The 15000-nt window shown below is 37.1% G+C and overlaps 1 protein-coding gene across 7 annotated transcripts in view; it reads left to right on the top strand.

Moving 5' to 3' along the window:
- Positions 1-15000, top strand: part of FOXP1 (forkhead box P1) — a 610533-nt gene that overhangs the window by 544603 nt on the left and 50930 nt on the right. For all 7 annotated transcript variants that reach the window (XM_023510637.1, XM_012802528.2, XM_012802529.2 and 4 more), the window contains one exon: positions 8004-8108. In XM_023510637.1, the coding sequence (XP_023366405.1) occupies positions 8004-8108 (105 nt within the window). The remainder of the gene's footprint in view (positions 1-8003; positions 8109-15000) is intronic.

Raw genomic sequence — 15000 nt, forward strand, 5'->3', positions numbered from 1 at the left:
AAAAAAAAAAAAAAAAGAACTAAGAAAATAAATGAAAAAGCTTTAAAATAGTTGTGGTCATTGTTATGATTCCAGTATAGTGTAAAATACTTTTTATTAATACCCCTAAAACTGTGTATCAACTATCAACACAATAGCTTTCTGGAAACCTAAGGCATCTGATTTCACTTAATGTTTTGGTTAGCAGTGAACAGTCTCTTACCATCTAGACAAAATCATAGGCTGATGGACCAGAGGAGCATGGGGGTTCTGTGGCTTCAGCGTTATTAGGTGGACATAAAGAAGTGTGGGCACGTGGACACAAGACCAAAGAAAGATAATAAACCAGAAAGGAGATACCTGAGTAATAGGGAGCCGTAGAGGTAATTTGCCAACAAAGCAGTCTTCATCGTGAGCATCCTGGGTGTCTATCTTGGGGGTTAAGAGTTCCAGAAGTGTTAACTGGATGGATGAAAGCCCTAAATGGGGAGGGGACGAAGAAGGTAGCCAGTAGAGAATGGAAGTTGGCAGGGAAGCTTTTATGTCCAAGGCGTGGGAAAGGGACTAAGTTGCACTTTTTGGCCTGTGCATTTGTAGTGAGTGCATCATGAATTAGAAGAGCATCCAGCCTCCTGCACCCCAACGGTGAGGAGGGTACCCTTAGTTCCCACTGGAAGGCGTAACCCACCTTCATGCCTCTAACCAGTCCTCATTAAGCACCGTCTTGTCAGTACCAAGATGTGCTGTTTGTGCTACTCCCCTTTCCGTCTGCGGACTCTCAGTGGAAGTTTGGTGGTGGTTTTACCCCTGGGAAGAGCTCTTGTGTGGTTCCCTTCAGTTGTCATGTGAGAGAAATAGAAGGCAGGGCAGTTAAATGACTTGTCCTGGGTGTGAGCACAGCTGTAATGACAAATGAGGCCTTCATTCACTGGGTGGACTCCGCCCCTAACTATATAGAAATAGAAATAGTGCCAGCACCCAGGGAGGGGAGCAGTACGCCCTGCTCCGTTTACATGTTAAGCTAAGAGGCCCACTTAGCACATTCTGGAAAGATTTTTTCAGCACAAAAAGAATCAGTAGGATCTAGGAAACAAAAGTGGCCCATAGGCACTTATTCCTCAAAAAGTTGGACTGCTAAATTCCATTTTTATTAAAAAATGTATTTATTTTGCTTCCACCCATCAAACTTCAAAAGTTAGAGTCTAGTATAATCTCCCTTGTTTTGTTATTTAACTACAAATTATATCAAGAATGCAAGCAGTATGTTGGAGAAAAAGAAATCTAGGAAAAGTAAAATAAAAACTCTCTTACATTTTTGTTCAGTTGATTTTTGGCAGAGGTGCCAAACAATTCATCGTGGATAGAACAGTTTTCTCATCAAATGGGGCTGGAACAACATTCAAAAAAATGAATCATATACATCATATACAAAAATTATATACATCACAACTAACTCATCATATACAAAAATTATATACATCATAACTAACTCATCATATACAAAAATTATATACATCATAACTAACTCATCATATACAAAAATTAAAATGGACCATAGACCTAAGAAAACCTGGGAATAAATCTTTGGTACCTTGGATTAGTCAGTGACTTCTCAAAGGCAACACCAAAAGCTTAAAGGACCAAAGAACAAAAATAGGTAAATTGGACTTCATCAAAACTTTGGTGCTTCAGAGCACATGGTCAAAAAAGTGAAAAGAAACCGCAAAATGGCTGTAAATATTTGCAAATAGATAAGCTAGTTTTGAAAAGGCAAAGGATTTGAATAGCCACGTTTCTAAAGAAGGTCTACAAATAGCAGTAAGTCCACAAAAGTTTGTTCATCATTAATCCTTAGGGAAATGCAGATCAATAGGACGATAAGGAACTACATCCCAGCCAGGGTGGACTGCTAAAATAAAGACACAGAACAACAAGTGCTGGCAAGGATGTGGAAAAATAAATCGGAACCCTCCAACAGTGCTGGTGAGAATATAAAATGGTACAGTTACTTTCAAAAGTAGTCTGGAAGTTTCCTAGAACATTACCATACGGTTACCATACAACCCAACAATTCTCCTCCTGGACACATATTTCCTCAAAATTGAAAACATACTCAAGTATGTGAATGGACATATTCACAGAAGCAATATTTACGATAGCCAAAATGTGGAAATAGCCCGAATATTCATCAGGAGATGACCAGAAAAAGAAAGTGTGCTGTTTATGTAAGGGGAGTACCATTCAGCCACAAACAGGAATGGAGCTCTAATAAATGCTGTAATGTGAATAAATCAGCCTCTGAAGCATGCCAAGTGAAGGAAACGAACCACCAAAGCACACGTGCTGCGAGACTGCTTTATGTGAAATGCTCAGAACAGGCAGATTGCTAGAGTCAGGCGAATGATTGGCAGGAGAATGACTGGTAACGGGTACAGGATTTCTTTTGGGGGAGAAGATAAAAATGTTCTCAAGTTATTTCCGATTCCTATCAATGTTTATTGGGCCCACGTTCTGTGTGAGGTACTGGGTATGCAGATACGAATGAGGGATCTCTGCTCCTAGGAATTCAGCCTGGGAGTTGATAGTTTAAAAAATAAAAACAAAAACATGTACTTTATTAAATAAATGACCCTAAATTTTTAGAAGTTTAATTTCGGAGGAAGCATGTTTAGATTGTAGTGATTATTACACAATTCTGAATATATGCCAGACTGTTGCATTATACACTTGAAATGAATGAATTAGGATACAGCATGCAATTACCATACAACCAACTCAGTGAAACTTGACAAATGTATTCCACAATTTTGTGTGGTTGGAAAACAACCAACATAGCCTTCTGTAATTTAATTTATTAAATTAAATAACATGCCACTGAGATGAAATATAGATTATAATTTTGGCGTTTTTGTGGGGACAGGGAGAGAGAAGGTCTAAACACCGATGAGCACAGATGTAGCCTTTTGCTACAGATCAATCAGAAATTTAGAAAGTGAGACGACAGGCAAATTTGGAAAAGAGGAAAAACAAATTAGAGGAACACGTAGAAGACAGGCATGAGAACCTGGGTCAGTGCACAGGAAAAGCTGAGAATGCGCCTTCAGGTGAAAGGCAGATCAGCGTTTAAGTTGGCAGGAAATGTCTTGGGATCTAGGGAGGTCTCTATTCTCTTCATCTCCGTCAAAAATTCCTCTCCTCTTAGTTACCACAGGGGAAATTAGCTTATAGGACTAAGATAGTGTAAGGATCACTAAAGACTGAAGCCTGCAAACTTGAGAAGTACTCCTTATTTAGCAGGCAAATTTAATAATTCTTGTTTCAAGTTTTGTTTACATAGCAAACTTGGGAATGTAATAGTGAAGTCAGTATGAGGAGCTATAATCATTATATAGAATGTTCTCAAAGGCCAAGGTCATTGTTGAAGAAGATTCTGGCTGGTATACTTTGATATAGCAAGAATAAATAGAACAAAAATATTCTATATAAATGTCATTGAAAGTGACACTGTTATACTATACTGAGTGTGTACCGTATTTGATATCATGTAATTTCAGGAATTATTGCATATTTATATATAATTGTCTTTTCCGTGGCAAGTTGGGTCTTTCTAATCTGAAATACTTCACTATTTTTGTGTTAAAATTATATTTAATTTTTACACATCAAGGATTATCAAGAGAATTTTAAATCAACTGGCTTTTCTCAAATGCATAGTTGATCTGTGTTTTATGTATTTGGAATAAAATTAAATAATAAGTGTCACAACAGTATTTTCTTACGGCTTGGCATCATTCTGGTCTTTACCTACAAGAATTTATTATTTTAAAAAGCCAAACACTTATGGAGTGTATATTCACACCAAAATTAAATAGGACAATATCTTCACTGTCTGTTCATTCATAAATCAGCCTAGCATTTATTGAGCCCATGCTCTGTGTGAGGTTCTGTGTATGCAGAGATGAATAAGTGATCTGTGTCCCCAGGCATATTCAACCTGGGAGTCTATAGTTTAAAAAAAAATCCCCCAAAATACTTTATTAAACAATTGACCCTAAATGTTTAGACGTTTAGGTTCAGGGTGATATGTTTAAGTCACTTAAAAACCAAACGCATCTTTATTCATCACTCACCCTGGCAGATTTTCAGAAGTCTTACTTTACACATTGGTGAGTTACCCTGGACCAGTTTACTTAAATGATCAGGTTCACAGCTTTATCTTACCATCAGATACTCAAATCATCATTTTCCTGCCCTTTTTCATCCTCTAAATATAACTCGGAATTAATTCAAGTTAAAAAAATTACTTTTTATTTCTCCTTTTTATCTCTTTTTGCATGACCTAAAAGGCATTAAGAATATAAATGCTTGTTCCACTTTTTGGATGAAACAGAAAAGCTCCCATTCAGAGGTGCAGCTGGTGCCGTCTGATGGTGCTTCGTAAAGAATGAGTGAAAGGCCAGAAGCGAGAAAGCCACACGTGCAATAGGAGTGTGGTAGTCACTGTGCCCCTGTCAGGGCAAACAGCAGTCTGAAAGTCGAGTTGTACATAGCATTTGGGTTTTTTTTTTACTATATACATGTATACACTCATACATGCGTCTGTGCAAAGAAAATTACAATTGCACAGCAAACGATTCCTATAATGCACAAAACAAAAACTTCAGTGATACAGTGAAAACTCAATTTCCCAGTCCCCTCCCCAGAGGTAACAGTTGTTACAGTTTATTCTGTATCTTTCCAGAGAGATTCCAGTAGGACATCGCTGGCAGCCTATTCTCTTTCATCCCAAAGCCAAACACTTTATTTCAGACAATTGTATTGTATTTATTATAGTCTCCACCAAAGTATTAAATATGAAAAGCAGCAACAATAGTTGCCTATAGTATGTGGCCATTTTTAAAAATACTGATACATTAGAAGAGCAATACAGAGCAATACCAAACCAGAAGGTCTAGGGCGGCGTGCAGAGGGTGGCACTAGCACATTCTTCATTAGCCAACTTGGTAGATGTCAATGAAATAAAAGCATAAAATCTTTCCATAATAATGATTTTTTTTTAACTGCAAATTTCCAAGACATTCTACGTGTGTAAATTTGTAGTTAGGTGTGAAGAGTTTGTATTCCTTTAGATTTCAGAGCTAAGTAGTCTTTCAAAGGCCTCTGTCCTTACTTTGAAGTAATGATAACAGTTTGAACTAGAAGTAAATTCTTAGAGGACAGTAGTCTTTACTCAGCCCCTGGATCCTTCACAGATAAGCTCCGCAAAAGCTGGAGCAGGGGTGGCAAACACCGTGTTGACTCATGTATTATTTCTAATCATAAATCCTTCTAGTTGAATGCATATTATTATTTTATATTGTTATATTTATATTTTATATTGTTATATTTTGAAAAATATCCTCTCTTAACCCAAGAAGCACAGTAAAATAACCATTTGCAGTTTTTAACTAGTGATAATAATTTTGTATCCTAACGAATCCTGATTTCCAAATTGAAGAATCACACAAAATATGTAGAATGGCTAAGAATGTACTTGGCATTGTAGCATTTTTCAAGAGCAACTTAATAGAATATTCATAGTGAATTTTAAATCTTGGTATTCATTAATTGATTCTATTTCTCTAAATATGTCTTCTGGTAGAAATCAGTTGTTGTATACTGGAATGTTTAGCCTGGTAAATTTTATTTCTAATATAATTTTCAAATATAAGAAATATGAAAGGAATCTCTATGTCAATAATAGAGGAATGGGTTAGGTAAATTTTGGGCACATGACTAGAGTTAATATGGGATGGACTATTGCCCACTGGTAAATAAGGTTCTTCAAGATGAATTGGTAACATGAGAAATTATTTATAAAATTATGTTAAACGTGAAAGAATGATATAAATAGTCATGCCTTAATTTCTCAAAAAAAGTGCACATATGCATATGTATATATGTATTTGAGGGTAATTTTTTTCAGTATTTCCAAGTTGTTTTTGTGTGTGTGTGTGTGTGTGTGGAGACAGTCTCATTTTATCGCCCTTGGTAGAGTGCTATGGTGTCACACAGCTCACAGCAACCTCCAACTCCTGGACTTAGGTAATTCTCTTGCCTCAGCCTTCAGGGTAGCCAGGACTACAGGCACCCGCCACAACACCCGGCTATTTTTTCAAGTCTTTTTTTATAACAAATATGTTCTTTTAAAAGTAGGAGAATATTTTGAATAGTCTTTTTTTTTTCTTTTTCTTTCTTTTTTTTTTTTATTAAATGATAGCTCTATACATTTGAATAGTCTTAATAAAATTGCTAAAGACAGTAATTACATGTATTACAGTTGGGGTGTTTTTTTTTTTTTACATTTCAAGCTATTGATAAAAAATTTCTTTTTAAATGATTTTCTTCCCTCTTAGAATGTTTGAGATTTCTAGTACTGTTGAAGGATTCTTTTCAATTCTAATGTTGTCAGAAATTCAAATTTTTGCATCATATTTATTTTATTCATTAACAAATCTGAAGATGAACACGAATGGATAAGTAGGTTTTTCCTTGGGTCCAATGGAACTTTACCTTTCAGTCTTACAGACTATCCTTTCATTGTTGAGCTTTGTAGGTTTCACTGTGGTTACTTTCATTCCCTTGTTTTATTCATTTTTTGCATGGGGAGCACCTTTGGGTATTTTTACATATTATTTTTCTGGGTTTTGTTTTTTTGGTTTATTTATTTGTTTTGGTTCACAGACCTGTCTTCTCTCTTAGGGTGGAATAGCTTGTCATTATTTTCAAATTATATTAGATTTCCAACAAAATCTTTCAAAAGCCATAGAAAGACCTAGTGATCTCTGTTTGTTTGATTAAGGTATAGTTTTGTGTGTACGTGTGTTTATTTTTCATGCTCCTTAGTTTATGTTCATAAAGTGTGCTCACTGTGAATTATGTTATAAGTCAGGGACAAGTGGCATTTGTGTGCATGTGCTCTGAGACTGTGAATCAGTAAAATATATGAATACACATCCTGATGGTAATATACAATACAGGCTGGGTGTGTGTGTGTGTGATCATAATTTCACTGTGCTTGAAAAGTTCAAAGTCAGGCAGAGGCAGTCGAGTAAGGTGCAAAATAGCCCTTCCCGTGAAGGGAATGTGTCTGAGTACGAAACAGAACTCTCCGTGTTCGTTTTGCATTTCTGTTTGGTGGAATTTAAGGTTATGGAAACAACTGTAAAAATAATTTGTCTAAAAGAAGTCTGGATTTAGAAATATAATAGAGAAAATATTTGAGAATATGGTTCATCAGCGAGTGCAACAGATACTCTTCCCCAAGCACCACATGGTGTGGATCAAAGCATCCCATGACTTGGCCCCGTGTGGCCAAATCATTACGTATTGATTGGAACCCCACTGGAGGATTAACCCCTTCGTGTCCATGCCACATTTTCTCTTACTCTTGGTTTCACTAATTTTAAAAATGTAATCTTCACTATTAGCTTTTTTTTTTTTAAAGCTCACCATCTACTTGGATATATTTATCTTTCAAACTTAGTTTTTTATTCTGAATTATTTAATTGCACTATTTGCTGGGTAAAATTGTGGGGGAAAAATATACAGCTACATGAAAACAGATTCTGGGGGAAGGGACAAGGAAAAATGTCTAACTTTCTGGGTAAAAAACATAGCAAGAGAATCTCAAAACCAAGTACAGATTTTCTAATTTTCATTATGTAGATTAAATAAGTTCCAGCTTTTTAAAGACTCCTTCACAGTCTGAATTAGAGCTCTGCCTCTAACAAAAGCCTGTCAAAAACTTTTCTTACATAGAGGCACGTTTCTAACATTTGACTGTGAACACATTTAGGTACAAATTAACTCTTGCTTTTAACAAACAATGCAGAATTAATTAGTAAATTCCCTGGGAAAGAAAACCACAGATTTGTCGTGCCCACATTTGGCCTTGCGGGCTCCTCTTGCCTTTTATATCCTGGCCTGGTGGAACGGTGCTTGGCAGCAAACTCATTCTCTTATCTTCTGTGTTTTCCTTTCAGTTTGCCCCACGAGGAGCACCCCCACAGCCATCCTCTCTATGGACATGGTGTCTGCAAGTGGCCAGGCTGTGAAGCAGTGTGCGAAGATTTCCAATCATTTCTAAAGTAAGAATGATTTGATTTTGTTTTCTCCTTTACATAGCCATCACCTCCCACTGTTCATGCTTTTGCTCACACAATGCCTTTTTGATGGAGAGTCTCACATCACCCTTTTCGAGAGTGGACTCTAAGTCACAAGGTCTAGCACATTGTCATAGGAATAGTTAACGCAGTCTGTCTGTTCTACTGTCAAGGGGAAAAGACTCACCCCCGACAGCAGTAGTATTCTTAGTAAGGGCCTGTATTTACTAATTTTTCAGAATGACAGTGATATTTTAAAAAAGTTATCCCATTATTAGACTTGCAATAATTTAGTTTTCACTTTTATTCATGCCCCTACCTAGTAAATCAGTGACATATGCACTAACTGGACATTTATAAAACTGGTGTCAGTTACTGGCCAGTTGCAGCTTGGTGATTGGGGCCCTTCTTTGTTGTTATACAAATGACTTTATAAACCTAAAATAATAAATGGTGAGGAAACACTTCAGCCTGATTTTTATCTTTCTATTTTGGTTGACTTCTGTTCAGATTCTTGTCCTTATAGGGAGAATGGAGAAAGTTAATTTCTACTATAAAAGTTTGGCTAAAACTTTCACTTATCTCATTTGAATCTCTAACACCGATAAGTATCTCTGAAAGAAAATATGTTTATCTTCTCATAGCTGAAATGAAATGCTTTAGAACTACATCTTACTATTTTCCTTACCTCTGTTACCTAGTTGAAAAAATTTAGACTAGGGCAGCACCTGTGGCTCAGTGAATAAGGCACCCACCCCATATACCAAGGGTGACCGGTTCAAACCCAGCCCCCACCAAACTGCAACAACAACAAAAAATATATAGCCAGGCATTGTGGTGGGCGCCTATAGTCCCAGCTATTCGGGAGGCTGAGGCAAGCCCAGGAGTTGGAGGTTGCTGTGAGCTGTGATGCCACAGCACTCTACCAAGGGCGATAAAGTGAGACTCTGTCTCTATAAAAAAAAAAAAAAAATTTGACCAAATTGCCCTTTTTTTATGATACCACATAAATATATTCATAATGGCATTGACTAATGGACTGAATATTACATTATGTTATATACATATATTATGTAATAAACATATGCATATGTATAACTTCTATACATCCAAGTGCATAATTGTTTATAAATTGGTTGTTGGGGCTACTTTCCCTGTTAGTTTCTTTCTTTTTTTTCTCTCTCTCATTTGAGCCCCAGGAAAACAGAGGTTGGCTGACTTCTGTGCAGGTCTCCAGTATTGTATGCTCTTTATGTGTTAGAACTCTCTCTGTGTGTATCTTTATGGACCTGGATAAAAATACTATAATAAAGATACCCTTAGAGATGTACATAATGTTAAACTGCCAGTGGTTTTGTTGAATACAATGTTTCAATGAATGAATAGAAGTCTGTGTATCTGTTTCATAGCTTCCCGGACTTAAATATTTTACTTCAAGGGCACTGTGTGGTCATTGAACACTTAAATACTCAAAAAGTTTTTTAAAGGAGATGTTCAAAATTGCTTTTAACTATCAACAAACAAGTGCAGCTATGCATTATTTTAAATAAAGCAATAATTCTTCATAATTATTATGAATAAGATTTAGTGGTATAGGGCTTTGTTCTCTTTGTAAGTCTCTCGCTATAGAATCTTCTGGGTTTTTCCCCTGATCCTTCATCTAATCCTGTTTGTAAAATGAGAGAAAAATAACTTGGCAGAATCCACTTTTAAATTCTGATTTCCCCTTCTGCACCAGTGTTTGGTAAATATTTTGGTGCTGATTTCTGTCATCTATGAAATAGTTGGTTAACATCTGTAAATATGACTTATTTTTTACAAAGTCCCTATAGCATCATCAGTACTTTCAGTGACATAAACCAATTTTAGAGTCAGAAAGGGAAATAAATACCAGTTTCCCAATTTGAGCCATTTAAAAAATTTTGTTAATGGCTGAAGTGTTTATGTCCTAATAATCTTTTTATAATTAATACACAGTATAAAAATAATGTAAATAATTATATATGTAAAAATATAGAAAAATCTATCTCTGAAAAGAGAACATAATTTTAAACCATAACTAATATTATTTTAAAAGAGTCCAAAGATCATTAGAAATGGGGCCTAGACTTGATTGCTATTTTTAAAAAAACCTGTATCTCTTCTAAGGCTACTGGGAGTCTGGCTCTTGTATGGGAAACCACCTATCAATTATTTATTGTGGTTTTGCACATGACACGACATGTTCTCAGTTCCTGTTTGCTCAGTGGAATTGGAATGCCACTATCAGCCTGCAACTGTTGCTGGCTTATTTCCTAGTACTTACTGACTTCAGTGTGTCAAAAGACTTGTGTTTGTGAGTTACAGAAACCCAACTTAAATTTGATCATCTGCCCCTATTGCTAAAAAAAAATCCAGTGGTACCTTCTGCTTCAAGCACTGCTGGATCCAGATGCTCAAAGAGGACTGTTAGGAGCATTGGTTGTCTGTTAGCTCCCTTTCCTATGTTGCCTTGGTTCTTGGACTCGGAATCCAAGAGGAACTGAAGAAGATAGGCTTATGCTCCACGGGTCTCAAAAAAAAAAAAAAGCCCTGGGCAGGCAGTCATTGGTCCAGATGGAATCATGTGTTCTAGCTTTGAGCCAATCACAGTGACGTACCCAGGATTGCATCATGCGCGCGCTTCCAGAGCAGAGGGAGATGTTCAGCTCATGTGCCCAGCGTGGGGGGGTTAGGGATGAGAGTCTGGGTTCCACTCAGTAAAAACCAACAAAGGAAGAGCAAAGGCTGAAGGAGGAAGAAAACCTGTGGAACTCAGAGCGCCCTTGGTGCTTCCGCGATTTGCACGTGGATGGGTCGTCCATGACAAAGTCAGGATTTCAGTTTCCTTGTATGGCACTTCTTAGAAAAAGAGAATGGCCTTCAGGTATCAGGATCTTGTCTAACACAGCGGAAAATAGGTTAGCCTTCTTGTAGATTCACGTCTGCCACATCTCTGTTCAGTCTGAAGGGAAGTGAGATGGCCTTTCATGAAACCAACTTTGTTTTCCATTGAACTGTGCTGCAAGAAACTACTGAATTTCTTGTTCAAATGAAAACCACCTGTCTTCTGTGAATGATGTCATCACGGGGGGCAGTTGTCATCAGAGTGATGTTGGAAGCATTTCGCTTGAGAATGCTGGATGTGTGATTCTGAAAGCATCCCTTTCCTGGGCCGACTCTTCCCTTCAGTTCTCTCTCTTATAGAAGAGGTTTCTTATAGTTTAAGCAAACTGATACCAGTGGACCATGGATACTCATGGTATTCTCTACTTGACAAAGTGTGGCATTGCTTCGACCTTGATTTAACTGCTATGGATTTTTTTTCACCTATTTTCTAATCCCCTGATTTTATGCTCTCTAGTAATCTTTTATAAGTAAATAACCCTGAACTGTACAATAGGCACTGTCCCAAAGTGCTTCACGTATATGAATTCATGTAAGCCTTACAGCCACCTTGTCATGATCATACTGTAGTAGTATTCCCAAGAATAATAGTTAAAGAAGTTAAGGCACAGAGAGGTTGAGTGATTTACCCAGGGTCACACAGCAAGTAAGAGGTGGAGTCAAGCTTTAAACCTAGGCAGTCTGGCTGCAGTTCTTAACTGCTTCACTGTACGCCTGGTTAGAGGCAGCACTTTTTAGTACTTAATTTGCTTTCTACTTGGCAATGGATATAAAGAAAGTTCTAGAGAAAGCCAGATTGGGTAGGGAAACCACTTGTAGTTCTGTGTTCTCTGAGCTAGTTATTACCCCAATGCCTCTGAGCCTCAGTATCGGCACGTGTGACTGGGTATGTTAATGACCACCTTCTGGAGCTGTGAGAATTAAAAAGTACATCATGGAAACTGCACTAGACACTGTTCAAAAATATTAGCACTTGTTACCTACTTATATATATTTTGAAAGGACGGGTAATTCTAAATATCCAAAAATCTGTGACCTTATACCTAGGGGAAAGGGGTCGTGACTTATGCAAAGCATTGATGTGTCAGAAGAAACTGCTGTTTAATTTGTTAATCAGAGACTTCTGGTAAAAAGTCCCCCCACAAAGGGCAGGGGATGGCGAATTTTTTCCATAAGGGGTAGACAGTAAGTGTTGTCACATTCCCAGGCCACACAGTACATGTCACAACGATTCAGCTCTGCCATTGGGGCACAAGCAGCCGTAGGCCACGTAGAAGGAATGAACTTGGCTATGTTCCTTGGATCACAGTTTGCTGACTTCTGACTTAGGGTAACGTTTGAGGTGTCACTGACATGTTTTTAACTCAGAAGTGTTTTTGTGGTCCCCAGACATTGCTGTCCTGGGTTATGACCATTGGATTCTCAGAGCCCTCAACTTTGTTCATCTTTGAAGGGAACGTCCATGCGTGTCGTACCCCATGAATTCATTTGCCAACCACAGTTTTATGGTTCAGACTGAGGAAGGGCAAGTGACTTTGCCAGGTTAACTGTTTTCCGTTCTTCCTTCGCCCCAGATTAATAAGACATGACTGTTACAGAGGCCAAGATGAGCACTTTTTTTTTTTCAGGATAAAAATCCCATCTGTCAATAAAGTGCCACTGAGAGAGGCACTTAACTGAGAGAAGGCGAGGAGGGACTCACAGGTCTAAAAATGAAGCATATTTTTTTCCTCCTCCTGAGGAAGAAATTTCATAACTGTTGGTAAATCAAAACCAGAGATTTGACACTTTTCTGTGATCATTGTGCAGTGTTTGTTCCCAAGGTGAGGTATACCACAGGGCCCTTGATTTCAAAGATAAATACTGTACAAATAACCATCCTGTTGTCTTTCCCTCACCGCCAACAGAGGGACGCTTTATCAGAATCAGCAGATACCCAGTCTATTGTACACATTTATTTCCCTGTTTCTTCTCAAAACAAGTTGCAGTTTTAGTGTTGTTTTTTTTTTAATCTATCAACCGTGAGTTATCATGTGACTGTTGTATTTGTTAGAGCTAACTGATACCAGCAGGTGCTCCTGCTAACTCTAATGAAATCGCCCAGCCCTGCATCGCTTGCAATCCTCCGATAACAGAAAAACAAAAACAAGCCCAGTATCATCCAGATAGGTGAAACTCATCCATGTTCATCCATTCTCTTCCCACTTGAGTCAATTTTTTTTCTTGTCAAACCAGGTTGAGGACATAATCTTTACCAATAAAAACATGGATTTATAATTCTTCCCTTTTCTTTCTTTCTTTCTTTCTTCTTCTTCTTCTTCTTCTTCTTTTTTTTTTTTTTTTATTAAGCAAGGCTCATATAATGTTCTGGCAAGGTGGGGAGTAGATTTGAAGGTTAAATCCTGACCACATTTTCCTGTTTCTAGCTTAAAATGTGAAATCAGATGCAGAGCCATAGTTTCACAAATACCAGGTACTCACACGTGCTTGGTGAAAATATTTCCCTTTGCCCTAGTTTTAGGTAGTCACTTAGAACAACATCAAATAAAAGTATCATTTGTATCCTTGCTCCGTAGTCTATCTATTAGAAAAGTATTTTTTTTTCTTTTCTTTTGCTTATTTCTTGTGGAAAAAAACTACATGTAAAAAAATTCCTCTGCACATGAGTCAGATTGTATATAATTTATTAAATTTAAAATAAATTTTATGTGTGCTCTAACAGAAGATATGGAGAGAAATGTTGAAGCCAATGCCCAGAGATAGGATGGTTGACCCGTTCCAAAAGGTCAAGGGCTATAGACAGTAGAGGATGTTTCACTGGTAATTTTGCTTTTTAAAATTTTTTCTGTGAATTTTGCTTTTAAAAACTGAACAGTTTTTATGTGAAAGAAACTACTAAGTGTGCTCTGTAATGTTTTCACAAGTGTTTTTATCATGGTAACATCTTGTTTACTTTAGTTCCCGGCCTAAAACTACTTGGAACATGTTAAAAAAACATTTCAAGAAAGCCTCGACAAAGAGGCTTTTGTTTAACAGCCACTGTGAGGCAGCCTGGATCACAAAGGTGTTAACTTTCAGCCCCTTAAGCACTTCCACATGAAATTCCAGCAACTATGTTTGTGGTTTTGGAAAAACAAAGTGTATGTTAAAGAAACCAGGTATATGCTAATACATGTCGAAGGAGGCCGGATATCATAAATTGTTTCAAACCCATTTGTGGCTCTCAGCTTGCACACTGAACGTTCTGCAGTGAAATCGCCTCTGCTTAGTGCAGGAGACTTGAGCCATGGAGAGGGAATAACCTTCTATAATTGTGGGTGTATGCAAATCAAATTCCAGCTTCACAATTTAACTCTCAAGAATATGGGGATGAAATTTTTGCCCATTAGATGTGAGGTGACTGGTCTTTTGAGTATTGCAAAATGAGCTTTTTATTTTTATGAATTTAACTTTTCTACTTACTCACTTTTGAGCTGTTTTAGGAAAATAAAAATCAGGCGTTTCCAAAAAAAAAAAAAAAATTCTTTTCCCCTTACAATGTCTGTTCTTTAACCTTTCTGACTGCTCAGGAGTTCAAGACCTTTCCTAGTACTTGAAGAGGTCAAAGTGGCCTAAATACCACAGTGCCCTCTAGTGATATATAGAATATTAGATAGAAAAGTTTAGACAAGTTTGCCAAAGATAACAGGCCTAGTGCCACCACTTTGCTCAAAAAGAAGCAAATAACATTTGAGCGCATTTTTTTTCAACAAACAGATTTTTAGTTAGGAATGCAAATGAAATTTAAATTTTTCTTGTAGGCTTTGAAAACATTAGAAAAAAATTTGAATGTCTACTTATGCAATTAAGTCTACATATAACTGCATTATGTACATACGGCACATCTCTGGCACTATAAATGCTTTGTTTTGTGTTCTTTTATTTTAAGAGCCATTAGTTAGCTTAGGTGTCT

This window comes from Otolemur garnettii, unplaced genomic scaffold, assembly GCF_000181295.1.
Source record: "Otolemur garnettii isolate 467f Iridium unplaced genomic scaffold, OtoGar3 scaffold00015, whole genome shotgun sequence".
NCBI lineage: Eukaryota > Metazoa > Chordata > Mammalia > Primates > Galagidae > Otolemur > Otolemur garnettii.